Source organism: Stegostoma tigrinum, chromosome 1, assembly GCF_030684315.1.
Source record: "Stegostoma tigrinum isolate sSteTig4 chromosome 1, sSteTig4.hap1, whole genome shotgun sequence".
Taxonomy (NCBI): Eukaryota; Metazoa; Chordata; class Chondrichthyes; order Orectolobiformes; family Stegostomatidae; genus Stegostoma; species Stegostoma tigrinum.
This window is the reverse complement of record NC_081354.1, coordinates 175,767,074-175,794,649: the sequence shown is the minus strand read 5'-3', so window position 1 is coordinate 175,794,649 and position 27,576 is coordinate 175,767,074. Positions and strand designations below refer to the sequence as shown.

The 27,576-nt window shown below is 45.4% G+C and overlaps 1 protein-coding gene across 1 annotated transcript; it reads right to left on the bottom strand.

Annotated features, from left to right (window-relative positions):
• Window positions 1–8,828: 8,828 nt before the first annotated feature.
• Window positions 8,829–20,132, bottom strand: foxi2 (forkhead box I2). Its single transcript, XM_048538900.2, has 6 exons — window positions 20,127–20,132; window positions 19,158–19,237; window positions 18,238–18,439; window positions 17,030–17,156; window positions 14,662–15,273; window positions 8,829–11,601 (listed from the first exon to the last, which is right to left on the bottom strand). The coding sequence occupies exons 1-6, from the start codon at window positions 20,130–20,132 to the stop codon at window positions 11,039–11,041; spliced, it is 1,590 nt and encodes a 529-aa protein (XP_048394857.2). The 3' UTR covers window positions 8,829–11,038.
• Between the last annotated feature and the right edge of the window lie 7,444 nt (window positions 20,133–27,576).

The following is a 27,576-nucleotide window of genomic DNA, read 5'->3' as shown; positions in this document are numbered from 1 at the left end:
TCCCTTAAAATGGCCACCCAAGTGGACAGGGTTGTTAAGAAAGCATATGGTGTTTTGGCTTTCATTAACAGGGGGATTGAGTTTAAGAGTCGTGAGATCTTGTTGCAGCTCTATAAAACTTTGGTTAGACCGCACTTGGAATACTGCGTCCAGTTCTGGGCGCCCTATTATAGGAAAGATGTGGATGCTTTGGAGAGGGTTCAGAGGAGGTTTACCAGGATGCTGCCTGGACTGGAGGGCTTATCTTATGAAGAGAGGTTGACTGAGCTCGGTCTCTTTTCATTGGAGAAAAGGAGGAGGAGAGGTGACCTAATTGAGGTATACAAGATAATGAGAGGCATGGATAGAGTTGATAGCCAGAGACTATTTCCCAGGGCAGAAATGGCTAGCACGAGGGGTCATAGTTTTAAGCTGGTTGGTGGAAAGTATAGAGGGGATGTCAGAGGCAGGTTCTTTACGCAGAGAGTTGTGAGAGCATGGAATGCGTTGCCAGCAGCAGTTGTGGAAGCAAGGTCATTGGGGTCATTTAAGAGACTGTTGGACATGCATATGGTCACAGAAATTTGAGGGTGCATACATGAGGATCAATGGTCGGCACAACATTGTGGGCTGAAGGGCCTGTTCTGTGCTCTACTGTTCTATTTATCGGCTGTCCTCAGTTAGCTGCTAGGGGTGATTGGGGTAGGAGAGCTAAATAAGTTAATACCAGTGGTGTACAATTGATAGGATTGTAAAGTCAGGGGATAATTCTATCTTTCTTTTCTTCACAGAAAGAGTTTTTAAAATCAAAAGCGATCTTACCTATAGTTGGCCCTGAGGAATTAGTCCAGCTGCTTTTAAAGAACCTCTGTGAATTTCAATATTTTGAATCTCGACTGCAGAGATTGAGGACTCACTGTGAATGGACACACTTTCCAAATAATAAAATGTGAGGCTGGATGAACACAGCAGGCCAAGCAGCATCTCAGGAGCACAAAAGATGACGTTTCGGGCCTAGACCCTTCATCAGAGAGGGGGATGGGGAGAGGGAACTGGAATAAATAGGGAGAGAGGGGGAGGCGGACCAAAGATGGAGAGTAAAGAAGATAGGTGGAGAGAGTATAGGTGGGGAGGTAGGGAGGGGATAGGTCAGTCCAGGGAAGACGGACAGGTCAAGGAGGTGGGATGAGGTTAGTTGGTAGATGGGGGTGCGGCTTGGGGTGGGAGGAAGGGATGGGTGAGAGGAAGAACAGGTTAGGGAGGCAGAGACAGGTTGGACTGGTTTTGGGATGCAGTGGGTGGGGGGGAAGAGCTGGGCTGGTTGTGTGGTGCAGTAGGGGGAGGGGACGAACTGGGCTGGTTTAGGGATGCAGTAGGGGAAGGGGAGATTTTGAAACTGGTGAAGTCCACATTGATACCATTAGGCTGCAGGGTTCCCAGGTGGAATATGAGTTGCTGTTCCTGCAACCTTCGGGTGGCATCATTGTGGCAGTGCAGGAGGCCCATGATGGACATGTCATCTAGAGAATGGGAGGGGGAGTGGAAATGGTTTGCGACTGGGAGGTGCAGTTGTTTGTTGCGAACTGAGCGGAGGTGTTCTGCAAAGCGGTCCCCAAGCCTCCGCTTGGTTTCCCCAATGTAGAGGAAGCCGCACTGGGTACAGTGGATGCAGTATACCACATTGGCAGATGTGCAGGTGAACCTCTGCTTAATGTGGAATGTCATCTTGGGGCCTGGGATAGGGGTGAGGGAGGAGGTGTGGGGGCAAGTGTAGCATTTCCTGTGGTTGCAGGGGAAGGTGCCGGGTGTGGTGGGGTTGGAGGGCAGTGTGGAGCGAACAAAGGAGTCACGGAGAGAGTGGTCTCTCCGGAAAGCAGACAGGGGTGGGGATGGAAAAATGTCTTGGGTGGTGGGGTCGGATTGTAATTGGCGAAAGTGTTGGAGGATGATGCGTTGTATCCGGAGGTTGGTAGGGTGGTGTGTGAGAACAAGGGGGATCTTCTTAGGGCGGTTGTGGCGGGGACGGGGTGTGAGGGATGTGTTGCGGGAAATACGGGAGACGTGGTCAAGGGCGTTCTCGATCACTGTGGGGGAAAAGTTGCGGTCCTTAAAGAACTTGGACATCTGGGATGTGCGGGAGTGGAATGTCTTATCGTTGGAGCAGATGCTGCAGAGGCGGAGGAATTGAGAATAAGGGATGGAATTTTTGCAGGAGGGTGGGTTGGAGGAGGTGTATTCTAGGTAGCTGTGGGAGTCAGTGGGGTTGAAATGGACATCAGTTACAAGCTGGTTGCCTGAGATGGAGACTGAGAGGTCCAGGAAGGTGAGGGATGTGCTGGAGATGGCCCAGGTGAACTGAAGGTTGGGGTGGAAGGTGTTGGTGAAGTGGATGAACTGTTCTCTCCCGTTTGGTCCAGGAACTCCCCACCTACGTCAGTGACACCACCCACGCCCTCCACGTCCTCCAGGACTTCCAATTCCCTGGCCCCCAACACCTCATATTCACCATGGACGTCCAGTCCCTATACACCTGCATTCTGCATGCAGATGGCCTCAAGGCCCTCCGCTTCTTCCTGTCCCACAGGCCCGACCAGTCCCCCTCCACTGACACTCTCATCCGCCTAGCTGAACTCGTCCTCACCCTCAACAACTTCTCTTTTGACTCCTCCCACTTCCTACAGACTAAGGGGGTGGCCATGGGCACCCGCATGGGCCCCAGCCAAGCCTGCCTCTTTGTAGGTTACGTGGAACAGTCCTTCTTCCGCACCTACACAGGCCCCAAACCCCACCTCTTCCTCCAGTACATTGGTGACTGTATCGGCGCCGCCTCTTCCTCCCCAGAGGAGCTCGAACAGTTCATCCACTTCACCAACACCTTCCTATCTTGGAATTCTCCAGCATCTGCAGTTCCCATTATCACTCACACTTTCCAAATAGCTTTCCTCTTTAATGTTGTATTCTAGTAACAAAGAAACAACGAAACCTACAGCACAGGAATAGGCCCTTCGGCCCTCCAAGCCTGTGCCAATCAAGTACTGATTCTTTTTTGGTTGTCCTGTGCCCATCTAACTCAATCAACCTGTTCAACTTCATAGAAACTTAACTAATCATTTTGCACCTAGTCTCACAGCTAAAGTGTCTACATCAAGTATCATGACAGTGTTGCTCTATATGCCAGCAGCAGTCATCAGTGAGCTATAGGCTTTGATCATGAGTAGTTTGACAGGACTGGGCAATAGAGTCATACAGCGTGGAAACAGGCCCTTCAGTCCAACTCGTCCATGCCGACCAGATATTCTAAATTAATCTATTCCCATTTGCCAGCATTTGGCCCATTTCCCTCTAAACCCTTCCTATTCATATACCCATCCTGATTTCTTTTTAAATGTTGTAATTGTACCAGCCTCCATTACCTCCCCTGGCAACTCATCCCTTACACGCACAACCCAGTGCATATCATCCAAAAACCATAGAATCGAATTTGAAGCACAAAGGACTCAGGAACAGCTATAGGCCAATTGGCCCTTCAAGCCTGCTCTTCCGTTTGATAAATCATGGCTAATCTGATTGTGGCTTCAAATCCACTTTTCTCCCCAATCTATTTCTGCCTCATCTATCAGAATTCTATCTAAGTCAGTCTTAATTGAATTAAAGATCCAGCACCCGCTGTGTTCAAGATTGGAGAATTCCACAAAGTCATAACACAGGGCACTGGAGGGTTTGAATTAGATGGAGAGGTTGAATAGGCCGGGCTTCTTTTTCCCTGGAGCGTCAGAGGCTGAGGGGTAACCCTATGGAGACTTATAAAATCATGAGGGGCATGGATAAAATGAGTAGCCAAGGCCTTTTTCCTAGGAAGGAGGAGTCCAAAACTAAAGGCATAGGTTTAAGGAGAGAGGGGAAAAGTTTAAAAAGGACCTGCGGGGTAATCTTTTCAGGCAGAGGGTGTTGCATGTATAGAAAGTGCTACCAGATGAAGTGGTAGAGGTGTGTACAAATACAACATTTAAAAGGAATCTGAATGGGTACATGAATAGGAAGGGTCTGGAAGGATATGAGCCAAATGCTAGCAAGGTCAGCCTAGGTCAGATTGGGATGTCTGGTTGGATGGACGAGTTGGGCTGAAGGGTCTGTTTCTGTGCTGTATGACTCTCTGAAACTTGGAGAGAAAAGAAATTCTCTTCACCTTCGTCTCAGAAGCAAGACTATTTTGTCCAAAACTACATCCTCTCTCTTCTACAAAGGAAGATATCCTTTCAGAATCCAGCCTGTCATGTGCCATTAGGATCTGAAACATTTCAGTAAGGTCATCTCTCATCCTTCTAAATCTCCCAATTTAAAGGCCCAATCTCTTCCTCATGAAATAAACCAGGAACAAGGCCAGGAATGTGTTCAATGAAGCCTTTCTGAACTACTTTTGCACATAGTATTCTAAATGTAGGCTCACCCTGAGCCATCACCATCTTATTCACTGTCCTTTCTTTGAACACTTACGTTTTTGCTCTGGTCTTCACATGAACAGTCCAAGCTGGAGTTGTCCAAAGTAATTACCTACATGAAGTATAAATAATTGCTGGTTTTATGATCTAAATGTAATGTTAATCTATCACTAGGCAGTATGACTAATACATACTCCAACCATCTGCTCCAGGCGCTGCATGGCCTAATTAATGACTCTTAAAGAGAAAATGTAACCCCCAAAATATGCTTACTTTGCCCCCACAGTAATCATCTAGCCCACTGTCATCCCCCGTTCCTACCTCATCATTGCCTCCCAGTACAAAATGAAGCTTTAAGTGACATTGAAGAATCATTGGTATTCCCCAAAGCTGACAGCTGCTTGTGAATATAGTTTCAAAACTCACAGCTTGCTGGCATCAAACAAATTGGGTTTTGCCTTAAAAACAGACCTTCATAGACATCCAGGTTGAGGAATTCATTTTGAAAACCAATAATTTCTGCATAACTTACCCCTACATTATAGGATTTAATGTTACTCCATCAGCCTCCTTCCCTAAATTCCACATCTACTCTGGTAGGATTTGAACCAGGACATTTCCTGGGAATACTAAACTAACAGTCTAGCAATAATACCATGAGGCTGTCATCTCCACTCAAGGGAAATGGTGGAGTTTGAAGTCAACCTTTAAAATTCTGGAATCAAGAGTCTAATGATGACCGTGAGGTCATTGTCAATTGTCAGGAAAACCCATCTGGTTCACTAATAACCTTTAGGGAAGGAAACTGCTATCCTTATCTAGCCTGGCCTACATGTGACTCCAGACCCACAGCAATGTGGTTGACTCTTAATGCCCTTCTAGAAAATTAGGATTGAGCAATAAATGCTGCCTAACCAGTGACGCCTTTATCCCATGAGTAAATTGGAGAAAAACAATTGGAGTTAGGGAAACCAAAACAGCAAGTATTACCCCAGCTGAGGTCTCAAAAAGACCGTGTGTAACTATGTCATCCCTACTTCTAAACTAAACTTACTTTTCAGTGAATGATATCATTAAAAGGATTTTAAGAGCAGTTTTGACAAAATATCACGTAAATGTCTGGTTACCAAAATAGAGGCCCACAACAGAGCAGTTTTAGTATCAGCCTGCACAAAAATGAGCTTAATGGCAACAAACTGTTATTTTACAGACACAAAGATCGTAGGCAGTGGTGATCTCCAGAGTCAATTGTTGGGCCACTGCTTTTTGATATATATGTTTATAGATGGCTTGGACTTGGAACTCATTTCCAAGTAAGCCAACAAAGAATGAGGATGATGTCAATAGACAGCGACAGTATCAATTGATTGGCAGAAATGTGATGGATAGAAATTAATGCAGAGAAGTTTGAGGTGATGCAACCTGACAGAATGTTTAGGAAAAGATGGTGTAGAAGTAGTAATAGTTCAAAGTCGATTGCAGAAACAGTGGGACCTAGGGTTGCATGTATTTCAATCTTTGGAGATGGCTGGACATATTGAAAGAAAAGGGCGTGGGACAACGGGCATAGAATCTTGGGTTTTATGAATAGAGCAATGGATTGAGGTTAAGCTGAACTTACATAAAGCTCTGGTGCAACCACAATGTAGGCACAAAAAAGACTAATTCTGTTCATCACACTCAGGGAAGGAGCTAAGAGTCCTGAGAGGGTGCATAGGAGTCTTACCAGATTAGTTCCAGGGTTGAGGGAGCTCAGCTACCAAGATTAGGACCAAGAAAATGGAACTGCTCTCTTTGGAGTGAACGATGTTGCTCAGAATTTTTTTCATTCATCCTTGCGATGTGGAAATCTCTGGCCATGTAAGCACTTGTTGCCCATCTGAACAGAGGGCAGCTTTATTTTCATTCATTCATAGCATGTTGGCAGCACTGGTTGGTTAGCATTTGTTGCTACAATGCCCTTCTGGAGGGAATTCCGGGGATTTGACCCAGTAACAGTGAAGGAATGGCAAAATATTTCCAAATCAGGATCATCAGTGACTTGGAGAACTTGAAGGTGGTGGTGTTGCCATGTGTCTGCTGCCTTTGTCCTTCTAAATGGAAATGGTCTTGGGTTTGTCTAAGTTTAGAGTCCATCACATTGCTGTCATTGTGAATTCAATTGTAGGTGTGAGACCAGGCAAGGATTACTGATCCTGAGATGCTGCTGGGCCTGCTGTGTTCATCCAGCCTCACATTTTATTATCTTGGATTCTCCAGCATCTGCAGTTTCCATTATCAAGGATTACTAATCTCCTTCTCTAAGGGAAATTGTGAAGTAGATGAATTTTTTCAACAGTTTCCATTAGGCTGTCGTTTTATTCCAGATTTTTAACAAATTCAATTTCACCACTAGGTGGCCTGGTGATGCTTCAGAGGGTGTGACTCAGTGTGGACTTGATAAGCTGAATGGCCAGTTTCTATGCCGCAAGGATTCTGTGATCTAACCAAGTGTGATTCAGTTATAAACTCATGTCCCCACAGCATTAAGATAATAAAATGTGAGGCTGGATGAACACAGCAGGCCAAGCAGCATCTCAGGAGCACAAAAGATGACGTTTCGGGCCTAGACCCTTCATGAAGGGTCTAGGCCCGAAACGTCAGCTTTTGTGCTCCTGAGATGCTGCTTGGCCTGCTGTGTTCATCCAGCCTCACATTTTATTATCTTGGAATTCTCCAGCATCTGCAGTTCCCATTATCTCTCCCCACAGCATTCATCCGGGGTTCTGGATTACTAGTCCAGTGATCATCACTATCACACCTCTCCCTAATTTGTTAAGAGTTACAGAATATTATGACAAGTTTACATAAGGTAAACCAAAAGAAAAGCAATTCACATTTATTGGTTTTACAAGGACTGTGGACACAGATTTCCAGCTTAAAGGTGGGTGATGGAAGGAGGTTGTTAAGCCGCAGAGTGAGAATGCTGGAAATCACTGTCCATGAGAATGGCAAAGTAACAGCAGTCGAGTGGAATAGGTGTCTGAAGACAATGAATTTCCAGAACTATGGGAATAGTGTAGGGAATGGGACTGACTAGATTGTCCAAAAGAAAATCAATATGGACATGATGTGGTAAATTGTCTCTTCTGTGCCACTTGACCACCTCTCGCTCTTGTAAAGACAGGGGAGTTCAGTCAATCTACTCAATATCTCCTCAGAGGACAAACCTCTCAAATTCAGGAGTCAATTGCATGAATCTTCAACATTATCCCCTCAAAGTGGGCAGATCTTTCTGAAGCAGAACTTCAGGGTGAATAATACACTGCATCTTTTAGAAGATTTGGTTATATTTTGGCTGAGGTTACCGTGAATGACTCTCCTTTTAGTCATATCAATTGGCATTGGAAATATTTGTTCAAACTCCTCCATACCGATCTGGTGTCCTAAATTAATCTATTGCCATGTGCCAGTATCTAGTCATATCACTCTAATTTTTCCTGTTCATATAGCCAGCCAGAAGCCTTTTAAATGTTGTATTTGTACCCACCTCCACCACATCCTTTGGCAGGTCCTTCCATATACGCACCACCGTCTGCGTGAAAGAGGTCCCTGTTAATTCTTTGCCCTGTCAACTTAAACCTATGCCCCTCAGTTTTGGACTCACGCGCCTCAAAGACCTTGGCTATTCACCCTGTCAATGCCCTTCACGATTTTATAAACCTTAGTCTTGCCTGAAGTGCGGTGACCCTCAGGCGAAATCATTGTCATTTGTCTCTCTCTATAATGTGAGAGCAACACTATGGTCTGATAGCGACTTTACCTTAAATGTTGGAAATGTTTTCAGTCACGTTCTTGATAGAATATTTGTTCCTTCTTAGATTTGAAGCACCAACAAAATTTGCAAAGGGCAATTTTTGGTGCGAACGTTCAGCCCAATGTGGTTTCACAACAATGCGCTATAATACCATTAGACCAAAGCGGGAGCAGATCTCGAAATATAAAGCGGCCTGAAGTAAATGAGGATTCTGTAATGAATGTTTGGCATTCCGCGCTCTCGGGCTCTGACAACATTTAATCACTGTCTGAGGAGCCGCTGGTTTTGGGCCGTCTATATGTTAAAGAGTTCCCCGAGGGAGTATTTAAATAGTTCCCAATTGTTGTGTAGATGATATCTAACGTTATTTAGTCTCTACCTGACGCCTGTCTAATAGCCTGGGCGGTTCCGACGGAGCCTACTCCATTGTTTCGGAACCTTTTCAAATTCAACAATTCCTTTTAACCAAAGACGACTTGGGGAACAGGCAGGGGAGCAAGGTTATCTGTCACTGAAACGGCATGGTCACGCAAAAAAAAACGCTAATTTATTTTTCGTTCAGAAAGACATTTATTTCATTACTTAAAAAGAGCATGCTGACTTTTATTCCCGTCTTGACATGTTAAACTATACACAGACCAGTGTACCAATTTCCTTGTCTATTCAACAAGTTTTCTCTTAAAGTTTTATTTTAAATCTCGGTTTTATGGACTGCACCTTCTGGAAAGTTCCCTCTGCATTTTCATTTCATCAGAAGTGTTCTCCTCCTTCCCCGTGCGCCTTGCATGGTCTTACTTTCGAGCGAAAGGCGCCACATAGATGCATATTGCTGCTATTTAAATGAAGAACCCGCGGCCTCGTGAACCTGGATCTAACCTAATCATGGATAATAAAATGTGAGGCTGGATGAACAGAGCAGGCCCAGCAGCATCTCAGGAGCTTTTGTGCCTCACATTTTATTATCTTGGATTCTCCAGCATCTGCAGCTCCCATTATCACTCATCTCTAACCTAATCATCTCTTGCAAACAATTTTGAATTGTTTGCCCCTTTTTCAACAAGGGGAATCAGACCAGCACTTCTTGTCTGAATAATGGGCTAATGAACTCCATTCAAAGTTCAGTTTGGCACTGAAATCTAACTTACCCTGTGTGTTGTGCGTTTGGGTGAGCCGCGGAGACAAGGGCAAACTCCGGCAAATTTCCGTTCTTAAAGTGTTTTTTCCCCAAAATCTCATGATTCAAAATCTAGCTCGCAGGCCAAGTCACTGCACAGTATTTTTGATTATTTCAAAACAATTTGCATTTTTAATAGTTTGAAAGGCTGGCCACTAATTGTCAATCTAAAACTGACATCAAATAATTTCCAGGATAACAAGGTGTAGAGCTGGATGAACACGGCAGGTCAAGCAGCATCAGAGGCGCAGGAAAGCTGATGTTTCGGGTCTAGCCCCTTCTTTAGAAAATCAATTAATTTCCAGTCTTTTTTTTAAAAAAAGATATATAAATATAACTACCGACTTTCAGAAATATAATTTACACACAAATTGCTTATTTACATTTCCGTTCGTAAAGTCGTATTGTACACAGCTGTTTCTTCATCAAATATGTGCTACCTGTGTTTTTAAAAGCTTTAAGGCGGTCCCCACTATCAGTGGGAGGTGAAGAATTAACCCACTAAGTCTGCTAATGAGAGGCTTCTCACTAACGTAAAATCAGTCCCATCGTCAAATTCAAGCCGTCTCTGTTCACTTGACAAAACGTTGCCGCCAAATTATCTACTTCTTTATAAACGCAAAACACTGCAGATGGTGTTAGAAATCCTGAAGTGAAAACAGAAAATAATGGAGAAACTCAGCGAGTCTGTGGAGTGTTCACGTTTGGAGTCGGACATGTGATACAGAAATGTTTCTCTTTTCACAGAGGCTGCTGAGTTTCACCAGCACGTTCTGTTTTTATGTTTTGCGTTTGTTTTATAAGTCATTCACAGCCCAAAACAATGCCCGATCTGACTATTAAAGTAACAAACCCGTGGGTCCAAAAGCTACAAAAAAAGCACCATCGCACTCCGAGACCAGCCCCTTCAGTTGGTTCAATCCACTTCAGTTCAAAATATTTTCGCTTCGGCAGTAAACCGATACGTCTCTACAAACCCTTCAATAAGTTGCATTAGATAGAAAATAGTGTCAATAAACAGAGTGTCCACACGTATGGGCATCTTTTCTTTCCAAAAGGAAGGCGAGGTGAATGCTGTGTGGGTAAATTGAAGATTCTGTGCCCTGAGCAGAGAATGAGAGAGAGGGAGACTGAAGAGTGAAGCTGGCGATGGAGAAAAAGTTTGAAGGAGAGAGCTAGAAAGAGATTCAGGACGGAGGGAGTAAGATTGTAGGAGGAAAGGGAAATTCAGCCAATAGATTGTACGTGGAGAGAGGGACTGGAGGTGGGGAGTAAGGAACTGAAGATGGGGAGGAAACGATTGAAGCTGGAGAGTGAGACTGAAGTTGGCAAGAAAGGTATTAAAGTTGGAGAGATAGAGAGATTGAAGATGGGGAGAGAGAGACGGTGGGGAGAGAGATTGATGATAGGGAGTGAGATTGAAAATGGAGAGTGGGGTTGAAGATGGAGAAAGGGACTGAAGTTGGGGGAGAGAGATTAAAAACGGATTAAGAGATTGAAGATAGAGAGAGGGATTGAAGAAAAGGGATTGAAGTTGGGCAGATAAGGATTAAAGACGGACTAGGAGATTGAAGATGGGGGTGGGGAGTGTGAAGATGGAGGTGGTGAGCTGAATTCTTCACTTCACAGATTCTACTGCTCACGTGTTCTTCAGACCTCCGTTCCCTCTCGGGGATAAATCAAACTGTTGACACTGAAGGTGTTGTAGAAGTGGCTGTTGAATTGGTTTGTTTGAGCTCCCGAGAAAGTGTTGTAATAACCCGCGCGGTTGAAGTGAAAGGAGTCCGTCACCTCGCTGGCTTCCGGTGAGGATAAGCTGCTGTTGGACGAGTAGGAACCGAGTGCAGACGCATTCCTTTGGAAGAAGTCATTGGCGAGGCCCATGGACACTTGCCTACTGATGGTGCCACTGCCCACGCCGGCCATGCTGTTGAAGAAATTGTTCAGACAAGGGCTGGACGACGGCGTGGAAGGTTTCGGGTCGTCGCTGGAGCCCCGTGAATGCTCCGGCTCCGGCGAGGTGGCTTCCAGCAAGAGCGGCGGGCTGTCGGTTACCTTCATAACGAGAGCTGCTGTATTGTCCTGGGGCTTGCCAGTGAGCGAGCCGCCGAGGCCCGAGTTGGAGTCGGTTCTTCGCTTTCTCTTCCGGCGAAAGTTCCCATTGTCAAACATCTTCTCGCAGTTAGGATCCAGAGTCCAATAATTCCCTTTCCCTGTTGGTGGATATACATAAAAATAAAATTAAAGTAACTCCACATTAACCAGCAGATTTTTTTTAGCAATAAACCGAGTTAGATTGAAGGTAACTTCCAACAGCAGCAGGAAATTTTTGGAGAGATTGGAAGTTTCTTTTTTGGACAGTGACAAATTGAGTCATAGAGATGCACAGCATGGAAACAGGCCTTTCGGTTCTACTCATCCATGCTGACCAGATATGCTAAATAAATCCAGTCCCATTTGCCAGCACACACAGAAGTTGCTGGAAAAGCTCAGCAGGTCTGGCAGCATCTGTGAAGAAAAATGTCAGAGCTAATGTTTCTCTCCGCCGCCCTCCCTAAGAACTGACGGATATGTCCGCCATCAGTTCTGAGGAAGGATCACCAGGCACGAAACGTTAACTCTGATGTTTTTTTTTCTCTTCACAGATGCTGCCAGACCGGCTGAGCTTTTCCAGCAACTTCTGTTTTTGTTCCCGATTTACAGCACCCGCAGTTCTTTCGGTTCCCATATGGATCACATCCCTCTAAATCCCAGATAACAAGGTGTGGAGCTGGATGAACACAGCAGGCCAAGCAGCAGCTTAGGAGCAGGAAAGCTGACGTTCCGGGCCTCGACCCCTCATCATATTATCCCTCTAAATCCTTCCTATTCATGTACTCATCCAGATGTCTTTTAAATGTTGTGACTGTAGCAGCCTCCACCACATCCTCTGGCAGCTCGCTCCGTACACACACCACCCTCCGCGTGAAAAAGTTGCCCCTCAGGTCCCTGCTTTGTATCTTTCCCCTCTTGCCTTAAACCTATGCCTTCTACTTTTAGACTCTTCAACCCCGGGAGGAAAGACCTTGCCTATTCACCCTGTCCATGAGCCTCGTAATTTTATAAACATCTATAAGGTCAGCCCTCAGCCTCCGACGCTGCAGGGAAAATAGCCCCAACCTATTGAAAATGAAACACTGTCAATGTATTTGGGTGAAAGAGAACAGCGCATGGGAGTTTTGTGAGCACAACACCAGCCAGCTACACAATCGTTGCAAAGATCTAAACTCCAATTGTGCTTCAAAGCACAGAAAGAGCCCACTATTAAACAAAGAGCTGCTGGAGATCTGAGACAGAAATTGCTGAGCAATGGAAAAAAAAGCAGTTAACGTTTCCACTTTAGTGACACCTCTCCAGGCTTTTGAACATTCATGTTAGCCGACTTCCCGTAACCAGCAGTGTTTTTTCTTTACAAATACATTTCTTTTCCCATTGTTGTCCCCAGCCCCTCTTGAAAGTTAATATAGGGAATGTAGCGTCCAACATTCTCTTCTTCACAAGGCGCGTTTGTATTGAATGAAGTAGCATTTTTGCTTTACCTAAGGGGTTCAACACATGTGCATATTAAAGCCGGCAAGGGAAGGTGTTTTGAAGGGGGAGAGCGCTTTCCCGGTGACAACTCGTCAAACCAAATCATTGTTCTGGCCAAAATTCACGAGTTTTGCAAAGACCTCGGTGTTAATATTTGCACACGGTGGGATGCGGATACGACAGACTAAATTTTCATTGGAACATATTGTGATCCATCAGCATTCAGTCTGGTTTGCAAGATTTGAAAAATGTAGCCCTAGCAGACTAACGAAATAATTTCAGAAATCATAGGTATATATTTACGGCCAACGGAGTACTTTCCCAGTTCATAGATAGAGAGGATCAAAGAAATAATTTCAGAGTTCATTGATAGATATAGGTAATAGATCTGGGACAGTCATTAGCAGAGGAATTGGATCCTTCTGCACTTCTGCCAAAAGTGTACCACAGCCCACTTATCCCACTTCCCAGCACTTCGCCCATAGCCTTTAGCCCATCGAGTCCGTATGACCAAAAATGTAGCACTTCTAACAGTAGTCCCACTTTCTCGCACTAGATCGATAAACTTGAAGTTTATGATATTTCAAGTGGTCATCCAAGTAGTTGTTAAAGGCTGTGGGTATCCCCACCTCCCGCCCCCAAACACCTGTCTTCCTAGGATCTAGGTCCGAAACGTCAGCTTTCCTGCTCCTCTGGTGCTGCTTGGCCTGCTGAGTTCATTCAGCTCTACACCTTGTTATCTCGGATTTTCCGGCATCTGCAGTTCCTATTATCTCTGATATCTTCCTAGGCAGCGCATTTCAGACCCCCCAACATCTCTGGATGAAAAAGGTTTTCTTCAAAGCCCCTTTAAACCACCTGCCTTATACCCTAAGTGTTCAGTGATAATGGGAACTGCAGATGCTGGAGAATCCAAGATAATAAAATGTGAGGCTGGATGAACACAGCAGGCCCAGCAGCATCTCAGGAGCACAAAGTTCTGCCCGCTTGCTATTGACTCTCCCACCCAGGGGGGATAAACAGCAGCCCCGGATCGACCCTGTCCATGCTCCTCATGATCTTATGCAGCTGTACCAGGTAACCCACCTCCACCCATCCAACCACCACAGACCCCAGCCTTCACTGCTGCAAAAGAAAACGACCCAAGCTGATCCCTTTCTTTTCAAAGGGCTGGGCCTGAGACGATGGGCGTAATGGCCTCTTTCTCCTCCAGCGGGCGAGTAGAAGACCCACGTGCTGGAGAAACTCGTGAGAGGGAGACAGAGAGAGAAAAGAGATGTTGCCGAGTTTCTCCAGCAGCGTTTGCCTGCATTTCTGGTCCCCTGCGCTTCACAGGTTGGACAGAGGGAGGGACAGAGGGATAGAGGGTAGGACGGAAGGATGGAGGGAGAGACGGAGGGATGGAGGGAGAGGCAGAGGGAGGAAAGGAGGGAGAGACAGAGGGTGGAGGGGAGAGACAGAGGGTGGAGGGGAGAGACAGAGGGAGGAAAGGAGGGAGGGAGAGAGAGAGGGAGGGAGGGAGAGAGAGAGGGAGGGAGGGAGAGAGAGAGGGAGGGAAGGAGAGAAGGAGAAACAGAGGGTGGAGGGGAGAGACGGAGGGAGGAATTGAGAGAAGGAGGAACAGAGGGTGGAGGGGAGAGACGGAGGGAGGAAAGAAGGGAGAGAGAGAGGGAGGGAAGGAGAGACGGAGGAAGCTCTCTCACCTGGATCGTCCTCGTCCCTGGGCACCTTCTTGAAGCAGTCGTTGAGGGAGAGGTTGTGGCGAATGGAGTTCTGCCAGCCAGCCTTGCTCTTCTTGTAGAACGGGAAGTTCTCGGCCACGTACTGGTAGATCTGGCTGAGGGTTAGCTTCTTGTCCGGGGCGTTCTGGATAGCCATGGCGATCAGGGCTGAGTAGGAGTAAGGGGGCCGGACCAGTTTGAGCAGCTCCTCCTGACTGGCGAAGGAAAGCCAGCTCAGCTCCCCAGCTCCGTGCGGCCCGCTGCCAGCTCCGAAAGCCGGGCAGGAGGTCCCCGAGGAGGGAGCAGGGGGCACGAACTGCGGAGGCGCCGGGAACGGCCCGGGGCTCTGGGTGTGCAGGTAGGGAGCCGGTGATCCCCCGGCAGCCCCGTTCAGCCACAGGTAAGAGCTGGCAGTTCCCGGGTATTCCGCCAGCGGGTATCCAGCCTGGTGCTGGTGGGGGTGGTAAATGTTGAAGTTGTCGCAGTAGACTGCCATCTCGGAGACTTGCGGAGCTGCCTTGGCACAGAGCGGCGGGGAGTTACAACGCTGAGAGTCCTGTAAACCAGCAGAGTTCATAATCCCAGCCCCGGCAGCTGGGGTGGGGGGAGGAGGGAAGGGGAGGGACGGAGAGAGAAGGAGAGAGAGGGAGGGGAGAAGTGGAGGTGGAGAGCGAGATATAGAGAGACTGTTTCACAAGTTGCTCGAACGACAGGTGCGAAGGGAGATGCCAGAACCGCTTTATTTATAGACCTTATCTCGATTTCAGCAGCGCCTGGGGCTAGAGGGTGTTGTGTAGGCGACACAGCTCTCTCTTTCTCTCTCTCCCATCCCCCCTCCACCCCCCCTCAAACACCCCCCACCTTCTCTAACAGACTGTCGAAAGAGGGGAGGTGTTGAGAAAGAAAGAGAGAGAAACAGCGACGGCTCGCCAATCAGGTGCCTGGGAAAGGCATTTCCCTGATTCTCAGTGTGACCTGGCTACCAAACTGGAGCAATGAGTTGAAAATCCTTTTTTAATGACCTCTCAAGAAACTTTTTAATGTCTTTTCAACAACTTTCCGGAGCCGTTCATGGTCATTCATTTCCCCAGCTAGATCTTTTAAAAACATGTTTTTTTTCTCCCCCAGTTTTCTTTAAGATCAGTGGTAACTTGGGATTTCATTCTTGTCTTGCAGTTCTCGTGCGTGTTTCCTTCGCTTAACTCGCTCACTTCAAACCGGGCAGGTGCTTTTATCCGGGGTCCCAGGGATGAGAGACTGCAGTTAGCAGGAAAGGTTGGCGGACAGAGGAGACAGGCTGAGGTGGGATTGGAGCGAAGTTTTCAAAATCAGGACAAATCTGGACAGAATAGTCCAGGTAACCCCACAGGTAAAAAAAATGACACGCACTTCTGAAACAGAGGCATATAACCGGCGTTAACTCTTGTTAAAAATATCCCCAGAACTTGCTGGGGAAAAAAAATTCTGCAGACCTGGCAGCATTTGTGTAGAGAAAAAGCAGAGTAAACGTCTCGGGTCCAGTGACCCTTCAGTTCTTTTCAGATCTGTTAAGCTTTCCAGCAATTTCTTTTCTGATTCCCAACATCTGCAGTTCTTTGATTTTCAGTATTTGATTCTGTTTTTCTCTCCACAGATGCTGATAGATCTCACGAGTTTCTCCAGCACTATCGGATTTCGGATTTCCAGCGTCCGTAGTATTTTGCATATCAACGAGAACTGAACAGTTTCAGGTTTCTGTAAATGAATGTGTGGTGGGGGCGGGGGGTGTGTGGGGGCAGTGGGGCATTCAAGATGGCATTGAGCATTTGTATAGAAATAATGTGCAAAGTTCTGTGGGAAAGGCGGCGCAAAAATGTACAGGGAGCTAGCACAGAAAGGACGGGCCGAATGGCCTTCTTCCGCAATTCTGGTGTCTTTGTAAATCTCGTTTAAGAGCGAGTTCACAATGTGGGGAGGAACCTCTCCCTGCAAACATCACGCCTTTAGCCAGTAAACGAGGAAACGCCGGGGAATGCAGAAGTTGCTGCCAATTGGCCGGAAAGAGCACCCGATGTGTCCCCAAACAGGAGGGAATCACCCGGATCACATTACTCTCAGGGAATTCTTGGTGGAGGTCCCGTGGGCGAATTCCGCCTCTCCCGATAGGGAAGCCCGTGTTTAACAGGCCCGCGGGCCAATTCGAATTAAAGCGGCACAAACTGCAGATTGCTCAATATTATCAGCGCCAGCAGATTGAGGGATTGTGTGGGGCGGAGGCTGAGGGGTTAATGGTGGTGGGGGAGGCGGGTTGGTGAGCAGACTTCTATCAGGGAGGTACTGTTTAAACTGGCCGGGACCATCCGTAGCTAACCATCCATTCCTGTAGAATTTCCCCGGCTCATCGCGCCCGTCTCCACTCTTGAAAAAGCTACACAGCCAGAACCACTCTCCAGCTCCTTCTCCCGGGCCTTCAGTCGGTCCGAAACGTTATTTCTGACCTTTAAAAGGAACGAAAGAACTGCAGATGCTGTAAATCCGAAACAAAAACAGAAGTTGCTAGAAAAGCTCAGCAGGCCTGACAGCATCTGTGGGGTGGGGTGGGGTGGGGAGTCAGACATAACACAGAGAGAGAGAGAGAGGGAAGGGTCACCGGACCCGAAACATTAACTTTTTTTCAGTTAATTTTTCGGGTCCGGTGGCCCTTCCCCCCTCCCCCCCTCCCCCCCCCCTCTCTCTCTCTCTCTCTCTCTCTCTCTCTCTGTGGGTGGGCGTGTATGCTATTTCTGACTTACCCTCCACAGATGGCTGCCAGAACCGTTGAGTTTCTCCAGGAACTTTTTTTTTGTTCTTTTGTTTTATTATAATTATATTCCTATTATCTTAAGAGCCGAATCGATTTTTTTTTAGATTTTAGATTTGGGTTTTATTGTCATTTGTACTCACGTGAAGGGCACAGGAGTTCAGTGTGAAGTGCATAATATTGCCACACACGACGCTATCTTAGATACAAAATGTCTAGGTACAAAATCTTAGTTACACAAATAGAGAAATAAAGCAGTAAGTTAAACAGTTCAGTACTACCGTCTCCTTAGGTTTTATTTGGAAAGGAGGCAAGTCTTTCTGGCAGAGAGGGAATGTTTACCATGAAGGATACTCTCAATCTCTCCCCTCTCCCAAAGTGTGGTGGCCCTCAGGTTAAACCACCACCAGTCACCTCTCTCCAACAAGAGACCAGTATGATAAAGGTGTTAAAGACTATGAGGGGTGAGGACAGAGGGCTTAGAAAGTAGTTATTCCCTTTTCTGGAAGGCTCAATCACACGGGACATATTTGTAAGGTGAAAGGCGGAGACTTAGAGGGGGAAAAACGTCTTTTCACCCAGAGAGTGGTGAGCGTCTGGGGAAATAGTTGAGGTGGGAAACCTCACAACCTATAAAAAGTAGATGGATAAGCTCTTGAAGTGTCATAACATTATAGTCTACACAGGCTCGAGTGCGGCAAAGTGGGACTTGTATCGGGTAGTCTAGTTCTTTTTCTTGATATAGATACTGGCTGAAGAATTTCTGTACTGGATGTTACCTGATTCCTTGATTCTAGCAGCCCAATGGCCCGGGAGAGCTCGGTGGCGTATACCAGGACTACTGGCTTTGCTGAGATTATTTGGGAAGGCAGACCAAAAGATGACGTTAGCACGGTGAAAATTTTAAGTTGCAGTAATATGCACATATTCCAGCTCGTGGTACCTCGTAATATGGAAGCGTTCACTTCAAACGTGAAATATCTTCAACCAAAGACGCTTAGTTATCAATATTTAGTTTCGAATTTAGTTACCAATATCAATTCAGATTCAGTGGCTCCGAGAGCCCAGCTGAAATAAATGAAGTCGCCTTTTGTAAAAAGAAGTGTTGGTGAAAAATATTTTTGTTTGTACATATTCTAAAAATGCACTAAATACGGTCATGGATTTGGCTTTGTGTTAATTGCAAAGGCTTGTCTTTATCACAAACACACTGTTTAACAAGTTTAACACTAATAGTCCTAACCAAATCACAGATTTTCATTAGCTTTTTAGTTGAAAGAACTATATAAAGATTTGAGATAATGGGAACTGCAGATGCTGGAGAATTCCAAGATAATAAAATGTGAGGCTGGATGAACACAGCAGGCCAAGCAGCATCTCAGGAGCACAAAAGCTGATGTTTCGGGCCTAGACCCTTCTTCAGAGAGGATCCTCTCTGATGAAGGGTCTAGGCCCGAAACGTCAGCTTTTGTGCTCCTGAGATGCTGCTTGGCCTGCTGTGTTCATCCAGCTCCACACTTTATTATCATATAAAGATTTGGCACGTTTGTTGCCACATACACAGATCAAAGCCAATAGTTCATTCGTTACTAAGAATATATCGCTGTACAGTTCTCATTAGTTGGTAGACAATTAATCGGCAGTTTGCCCCATTTGTTTTTGCTGAGGCTAACGGAGTTTTTCTGTATTTGACCACTACGGAGCCCTGACAAATAAAGCGGACTCTGTACTGTGGAGTTTAGCGAGTCCGATCATTAGGTTCCAGACAAACCGCTTTCTCTTCAACGGCGAAATTCGAGATTTTTGTTTTAAAGAAAAAGGAATCCGTTCATTAGATGTGGGACTGACTAACGGGGCTAGCTAGACTTTATTGACCAACCCGAGATGGAGCAGGTTCTGTAACTGCTGCCGTCCCTTTGGTTTATAAAATAAATTCAACTCGTGGCGCTAGATATCTTCACAGACAAGAACATAGCACACAAAAACAGCTAATAAAATGTGAGGCTGGATGAACACAGCAGGCCAAGCAGCATCTCAGGAGCACAAAAACAGCTATCTTGACTCTGCAAAAAAGGCACGTTTTCTTTCTGCAAACAAGTTGTTACAATTCGTTACACCTTCAACAGTATTTTGCACGGGGACTGCTTTGAAAATCAATGATTCGCACACATTCATGGCCTGCAAACTTCCTGTGTATGTGTGCCTTAAGTCCGTTTAGGACTAGGAACAGGCTTTTGGGCCCTTCGAAGCTGCTCCGCCACCGGGCTCAACCAGCGAGTCAGTGAACAAGCCCTCCTGGATTTGAACTGACTAGCATTCCCTAAAACAAGGCAGTGTGTGATGCGAGATAACAAAGTGTGGAGCTGGATGAACACAGCAACAGCATCCCGACCTCTCCTAACCCATCACCCTCGCAGCAGAAAAAGACACAGAAATACAAAGTTACAGGGAATAAAATGGCTATTTATCAGTGAGATGAACTCTGCTATATTACACCAGAAAGGACAGAAGCAAATACCATTCATTGCACAATCCAGGGATCACTGATGTTGCAGGAACCAAACGAATCTAGGATTGAGAAATCTACCTTGTCAATATTAGACCATGTTCCGTGAACAACGCAACTTAAATAAATACTTTCACTCTGTCCCATTGGATGTGTACTTACGTTCATCGGTGATGTTTCACTTTGAAAACAGCCAAGGCTGACCCAAAACATAGGATCGTCTAAAGACTTTTTAACTCAATACCACCGTTGCAAAATATCGAGACGAAATCTGCCGTCGATTAATCGATGAGATTCCGGTAAGTTCGATCAGAATTAATGCGTCCCCTTTAACGAAAACAAAATGGTACCGAGGATACAGCCACCCACAACACCTCGGAACTGCAGCAAAGATAGTACGAACTGCAGATGCTGGAGAATCTGAGCTATCATCCAGCTCTACACCTTGCTACCTCAGAATCACAGGTAGCTTTTTAAACCTCACGCAGTTAGAGCGGCCACATGACAATTGTAATCAGATATTTCTCTTCATCGCCAACTCAAATTTTGTGAATTTGTCAAGTTACACAAGCAAATTGTTATTTTGTTTTTAAAATCGAGAGCTCTCTAGGTCTGGCTCTCTCTAATCCCTCTCTGAAATTTGAAATCTGCTGAATGCGCTGTTCAAATCCTATGAATTTAACCCGAGGCTCTTTCGTGTCCCTTTAACGCTTGCAGGCGCCTTCTTCCTTCGATACACAGTAACCTGAATCTACTTCGGGCTTATTTTCACACCCTTCCCAGTAACAGCATAAAAAGTCCCATATTACAACCGTATGGTCCTAATTCGTTCTGGGACATCTTTAAACGAAGACAAACGAACGTTAAATACCTGCAACACGGCTGTTCAATGATTTATAACATCCATGTTCCCGATCGTACAGGTATTTGTTGAAACAAGTATGGATTGTGAAAATTTATCACTTGCTTAAATTTGTCTCGTTTAAAAAAATACAAATCAAAAACACGCGTCATATAACGTTTAATATTCCTGAAGTGTGAGTTTAAACAGTGACGAAGATTTAAAACGGCATCCAGCTTACCTTTGGTTAACAAGATTAATTATTAAATATCTAATTTAGAGGGACAGCTAGGAATGTGAAATGCAACTTTTAATTAGGATTTAAATAGATTTCGAACATGAAATTCCCTCTAAACAAACAGCGCAGTGTTATTAAAGGTTACGATAGGTGAGAATTTCCTCAGCTTTGGGAAGGGCGAGAAAGTTTTGTTAGAGAGGTTATATCTTTTTCCTCCCTCCAGCTTCCTTCGTTCAAAATCATTTACTGCTACATCCGGCTTGGGCGGCTCAGTGGATAGCTCTACAAGTTTACAGCGCCGGGGATCTGGGTTCAATTCTCCTCCTCGGGCGACTTTCTGCGTCGGCGTGCGTTTCCTCCCACAGCGCAAAGACGTGCAGGTTAGACAGATTGGCCATGCTAAATTTGCCCATAGTGTCCAGCGGTGTGTAGGTTAGCCATGGAAATGCAGCGCTACAGGGATGAGTCTGGGTGGGATACTGCAGGGATTCGTGTAAAGGCTTTCTTTATTACAGTCACACCGTTGAACTAGGTTAACAACCTCCAATAATACAAACAGATGCTACATGATCCATAGAAGCCCCACATTCAGCCCATCGAAGAGCATCCTACCCTATCCCCCTGCATTTCCCGTGGCTGATCGACCTGGGATGGCCAATCCACCTCATCTGCGCATTTTTGGACTGTGGGGACGAAACCCCCACAGACAGTCACCCGGGCCTGGAATTATAGACAAAGACAATAGGTGCAGGAGTAGGCCATTCGGCCCTTCGAGCCAGCACCACCATTCATTATGATCATGACTGATCATCCACAATCAGTATCCTGTTCCTGCCTTTTCCCCATAAGCCTTGATTCCTCTATCTTTAAGAGCTCTATCGCTCTCTTTCTTAAAAGCATCCAGAGAGTTGGCCTCCACTGCCTTCTGGGGCAGAGCATTACATATATCCACCGCTCTCTGGGTGAAGAAGTTTTTCCTCAACTCTGTTCTAAATTGAACTCGTTCCGGAATTGAACGCGGATCCTTGGGGCTACAAGGCAGCAGGGCTAGCCGTCAACATGACAGGCTCAATCCCTGTAACAAGAACAGACCTGGAGATAACAAGGTGTAGAGCTGGATGATCACAGCAAGCCGAGGAGCAGGAAAGCTGACGTTTCGAGTCTGGGCTCTTCTTCAGAAATGCCAGAACTTGACCTGGTTTGAGGCTTCGAACATCTTCCGATTCTGCGCTTGTCAAATGTGTTGCAAAATGAGAATTAATTAGAGTCACAGCCCCAGTCCCTTCGGTCCAACCAGCCCATGCTAAACATAATCGCAAACCAAACTAGTCCCACTTGCTTGGTCCCGGCCCATATCCCCCCAAACCTTTTCTATTCATGTACTTTCTCATTCCTCCGGAAGTTTATTCCACATGGGAATCACCCTCAGTTTTAAAAAAAATGCCCCTCGTTTTTTTTAAATCCCTCTCTCCTCTCACCTTAAAAATGTGTACCCTAGTCTTGAAATCCCCAACCTAGGGAAAGGACAACTACTATTAATCCTAGAGAGAGTAAGAAGTGCCGATGCTGGAACCTGAGATAACACAATGCTGAGCTGGAGGAACACAACATCAGAGGAATAGGAAAGCTAAAGTTTCCTGTCAGGACTGTTAAGCCCATCCATGCCCCTCATGATTTTATAACCATCTTTAAGGTCAGCTCTCAACCTCCCAGCATCAGAGAAAAAAAACCCAAGCCTACCCAGCCTTTCCATGTTCAAACTTTTCTTTTTCCTTTGAATTAAACCAGTTTGAGCTGCACTAAAACAAATTGTACACTATTTCCTAACTCTCACTGAACAAGATTTGGGTATTTCAACTGACCACCAGGGGTAGTCTGCTGATTTCCCAGTTCTTGCAGGGGCCAAATGCAATGCCCTTTAGGGAAGGAAACTGCTACCTTCACTCAGAGTAGTCCACATGTGACTCCAGACCCACAGCAATGTGGTTGACTCAGTTATAGTTGGGCAATAAATGCTGGCCTAGCCAGAGACACCTTCATCCTATGAATAAAGTAATACCCGCTGACGGCATAAATAGTTTAAATAGGACTGCTAAAGCGGTTTCTGCTCAAGCAGAGCTCCTTAGACCCAGTTTCTAACTTGCCAAACAATTTGAATCACTCGGTGCAGTGGTAATGTCTCTGACTTTGAGCCAGAAATGCCAGGCTCAAGTCCCACTTGATCCAGAGAAGCATCAGAGCATCTTTGAACAACTTGTTTAAAAATATCTTTCACCGCACCCCCCCTTCCACACACAGGTACTTTCTCAACCTCTCTGGCATGAGATGTGGTGATTCCCATATTAAACCAGCACCCCCCACCCCGCCTTCTCTCTCTCTCTCTCTCTCTCTCTCTGACCCCTCTGGAACTATTCTGACCTTATCTTTATGGTTTGCATGACTACTGCAATACATCAAATTCAAGCAGAATGATATCTCCCCTCAGTTGAGTGAGAGGAATCATTTAATTCCTAATTTAGTCAATTTACATTCATTCAGATTGATAGTTTCTCAAACATTAATATAATTTCAATAGCAATTAAAACCTGAATGAAAAACATTTTTAGAAAAATTATTGTATTAACAGGATTGTGGTGAAAGCTGTAAGCCACTCACAAAACTATTACGTAATTGGGTGGTTGAGCTGACAATGTAAACTGGGGCTGCCAACCTTTTGTGGTTTATAAAATTCATCTGAACCCTGGGATTAAGTTACAAGAATCAGATCAGGTCTCTTTCTGAACATGCTGAACACAAACTATATACTTTGGGCTGAACTCAAAAGTTCTCCAACTGTCTCCTAGCTCATCGGTTGCCAGGATATCAAACCTGAGAGGAGCATTGTTTTATGGCCAATTGAGATGAGCTCAAATGCTCCTTCTGAAAAGACAGACTGAACGGTAACTTTTGAAATGGAATCAGATACATACATGCATAAGTGGAGGGGAAATGGCAAAGCCATGAGGAAAGGGTGGGGTAGGAGCACCAACTGGGTAATACTTCCAAACACTTCCATAATGGGCTGAAAGCACACCATTTGTGTTAGGCTTTTCTGTTTGTAAGCTGGACTTTGTGGTAACATTTTTGGCTGTGCATCAGAATGTTTTCCATTCAAATCCCACTTCGACGACCTCTGTGCTGCATTCAATTAATTGCCACAGGTTGCTTTTCAAATAAAGTGTAAAACCTAGGCCTCCATCTCCCTTTCAGGTAGAAGTTTTAAAAAAATCTCATGGTCTATTGCAAGACATTGTTCTGGTCAATACTTATCACACAGCTAACACCTGAAAAATCTTTATCTGCCAATCATCATATTGCTTGCTGTTTAGACAAGGTTACATTTCTCTAGTGCTTTTTCATGACCTTGGGTTATCCTACGGGACTTTGAAGTTGATAAATGCATCCATTGTTGTAAGCTATGAAGTATCATAGCTACCTTTCCAACACCCTGATCCCAAAATAAGCTGAAAATCTACCATAGCATATACAAAAGAAGATGGTTGTGATTGTGGAAGGTCAGTCATCTCAGCTCCAGGGAACCTCTGAAGGAGGTTTGTATGGTAGATATTTTTCAATCAATCTGTTTGGAGACTGTATTACTCACCCCTGAAGCAGGTGGAACAAATTGGTTTTCTGGTTTGAAAAACAGGGACATTACCACTACACTTTGACGACCCAGATCCTCAGGCAAGTGTCTTAGGCCCAATCATCTTTAGCTGCTTCTTCAATGACCTTCCCACCATCACAAGGTCAGATGTGGGGTTGTTTGTGAATAATCATACAATGTTCAACACCTCAGATACTGAAGCAGTCCATGTTCAGATACAGAAAAGCAATGACCATCTCCAGCAAGAGGCAATCTAACCATTACCTCAACATTCAAAGGGTGTGCTATCACTGAATTCTCCATTATCAACATCCTTAGGGCTATCATTGATCTAAAACTCAGCTGGGCTAGTCATTTAAATACAGCGGTTACAACAGCAGGTCAGAGATGAGGAATCTTGCTGTGACTAACTCACCTCCTGACTCCCCAAACTCTGTCCAGCATCTACAAGGCATAAGTCAGGAGTGTGTTGCTAAAGTTGCTGGATGGGCATAGCTTCAAGAACACTCGGGAAGCCAGATAGTGTCCAGGATGAAGCAGTTTGCTTGATTGGCACCATATCCACAACCATTCACTCCTATCACCACTCCAGTAGCAGTAGTATGTACTACCTACAAGATGCACTGCAGAAATTCACCAAGGCTCCTTAGAAATCACCTTCCAAACCCATAACAAATTCTATTTAGAAGGGCTAATCCATGGGAACACAAACACTTGAAGGTTCCCCTCCAAACCACTCATCATCCTGAAGAGGAAATACATCACTGTTTCTTCAGTGTCAAAATCTTGAAAATCCCTCCCTAAGGACATTGTGGTTCAACAAATGGACTGCAGCAGTTCAAGAAGGCAGCTCAACACCACCTCTCAAGGGCAACTAAGGATGGACAATAAACAGATGAAGGAATTGGGTTGTATTTCCGCTTACTATTGCAATGTTAACATTGTGAAAGATGCTTTGTGAATGCAAGGTCTACTTTAACTTGCTAGAGAAACTGCTACCACTGAGCCAATGACTAGAAGACACAAATTGAAGACAACTGCTATAAAACCTGAAGGGAGAGACACGGGCCCCTTATTTCCTTAAATACAGCCAGCTACTGTCCGGAATGCATTGTCTGAAGGTAGAATGGAGGCAGATTCAACAGTAGCATTCAAAAGAGCATTGTATAAAAAGGTAAAGACTGTGCAGGAACAAGGGGGAAGTTGAGGGGGAGTTGAACCAATGGAATAATTGGTATAGGCATTTTCTAAGCCACATATTTCCAGGATTCTGGGGATGGACAGTACAAACCCTTTCTCATTGTAGCTAGTGTGCCAAGAACAAATGGTGAGCTTTAGAGAATCCCTTCTGCAGAAAGTAGTACAGACAATGATTCCCAGGGATTTGGTGCAGTCCTGAGGAGAGATGGGAGCATTCCCAGTCATCAGGGGATGGCTTCCCATCTGACGCTGGTGCATCAGGAAAGAGACATTGATTACCACACGGATTCATCGCCCAGCTAAAAGAGAAGCAGTCACCAACGCAGATCGAATGATAAGGGCAAACACCGAATCCCTCAGACCACCTCCGTTGTTTCAGGCAAATTGTGATTGATTGCTGTATTAGGCTGAAAGGGCCCCCCAGTCAGCAGCTAGCCCCAGGGAAACGCTCTGAAATAAATCTACCTGCCCCCGTTCAAACAGATTCTGCAGCAAGGTTTTCAGCAATTTGCACGTGTGCTGTAAAACTTTGCTGGTCACCAGTTACTTTTGGTTCTCCAACATATAGGAACTTGTTTTCTATTACAATTTGGGTTTCTGACACTCAGAAGGAAGGGACCTCCCACTAAAAGTGGCTTCAATCTATATCTAGCAGCTTTTACACAGAGCTGTGTTGTTAAGTGGAGTCATGTGGCTTCACAGGGTCACTCATTCCTGCTTAATCCAGCTGTGATCGATGAATTCACTCAGAGGTTGAACAGGACACATGGTTTACAATCCAGGGAAGTGGGTATAACATAAAGAACATAGAAAATAGCGAACAGAAGTAGGCCATTCGGCCCTTTGATTGTACTCCACTATTCAGTACATTTCATAAAATCCCTACAGTGTGGAAACAAGCCCTTCGACCAAAGAAGTCCACACCAACCCTCAGAGAATCCCACACACATCCATCCCCCCATAACCCACCTAATCTACACATTCTTGAACACTATGGACAATTTAGCATGGCCAATCTACCTAGCCTATATATCTTTGGACTGTGGGAGGAAACCGGAGCACCCAGCGGAAACCCACATGGACATGGGAAGGGTATGCAAACTGCATGATCCTCTGGCTCAGCCCTGTATTCCTGCATTCTCTGCATATGGCCTGACACCAATAATATTGAACCATATATTCAGTGACTAGGCCTTCACAGCATTCTGTGGTCGCAAATTCCACAAGTTGGCCGTCCACTGAGTGAGGAAATGTTCCCACATTTCAGTCCTATTTAATGTCCCCATATCCTGAGACTGTGACACCTCGTTATAAACTCCAACCAGAGGAAATAACCTTCCTTCAACTAATCTGTCCAGACCTGTTAGAATTTTATACATTTCAATCAACAACCTCCAACCCATTCTTCTAAAACTCTAGAGAATACAGGCATGGTCAAGCCAATCTTTCTTCATGTAACAGTTTGCCATCCCTGGTAACAGTCTCTAGCTAACCTCCACTGTATTCTCTCTAGCACTGCCTCTATGGCAAGCACATCGCCTCTTTGGCAGGAAGATCAAAACTGCATACAATACTCCATGAGTGGTCTCATCAAGACCCTATTTTATAGCCATACAGTCATCCAGCACTGAAACAGACCCTTTGGTCCAACCAGTCCGTGCTGACCATAATCCCAAACTAAACTAAC

Coding starts and splice junctions, on each gene's coding strand:
- foxi2 (XM_048538900.2), bottom strand. Junction 18,440..19,157: donor GCTTTATTTGTCAGGGCTCC/GTAGTGGTCAAA, acceptor CTTTGGTTGAAG/ATATTTCACGTTTGAAGTGA. Junction 17,157..18,237: donor TGCTAGAATCAAGGAATCAG/GTAACATCCAGT, acceptor TTCCTTTTAAAG/GTCAGAAATAACGTTTCGGA.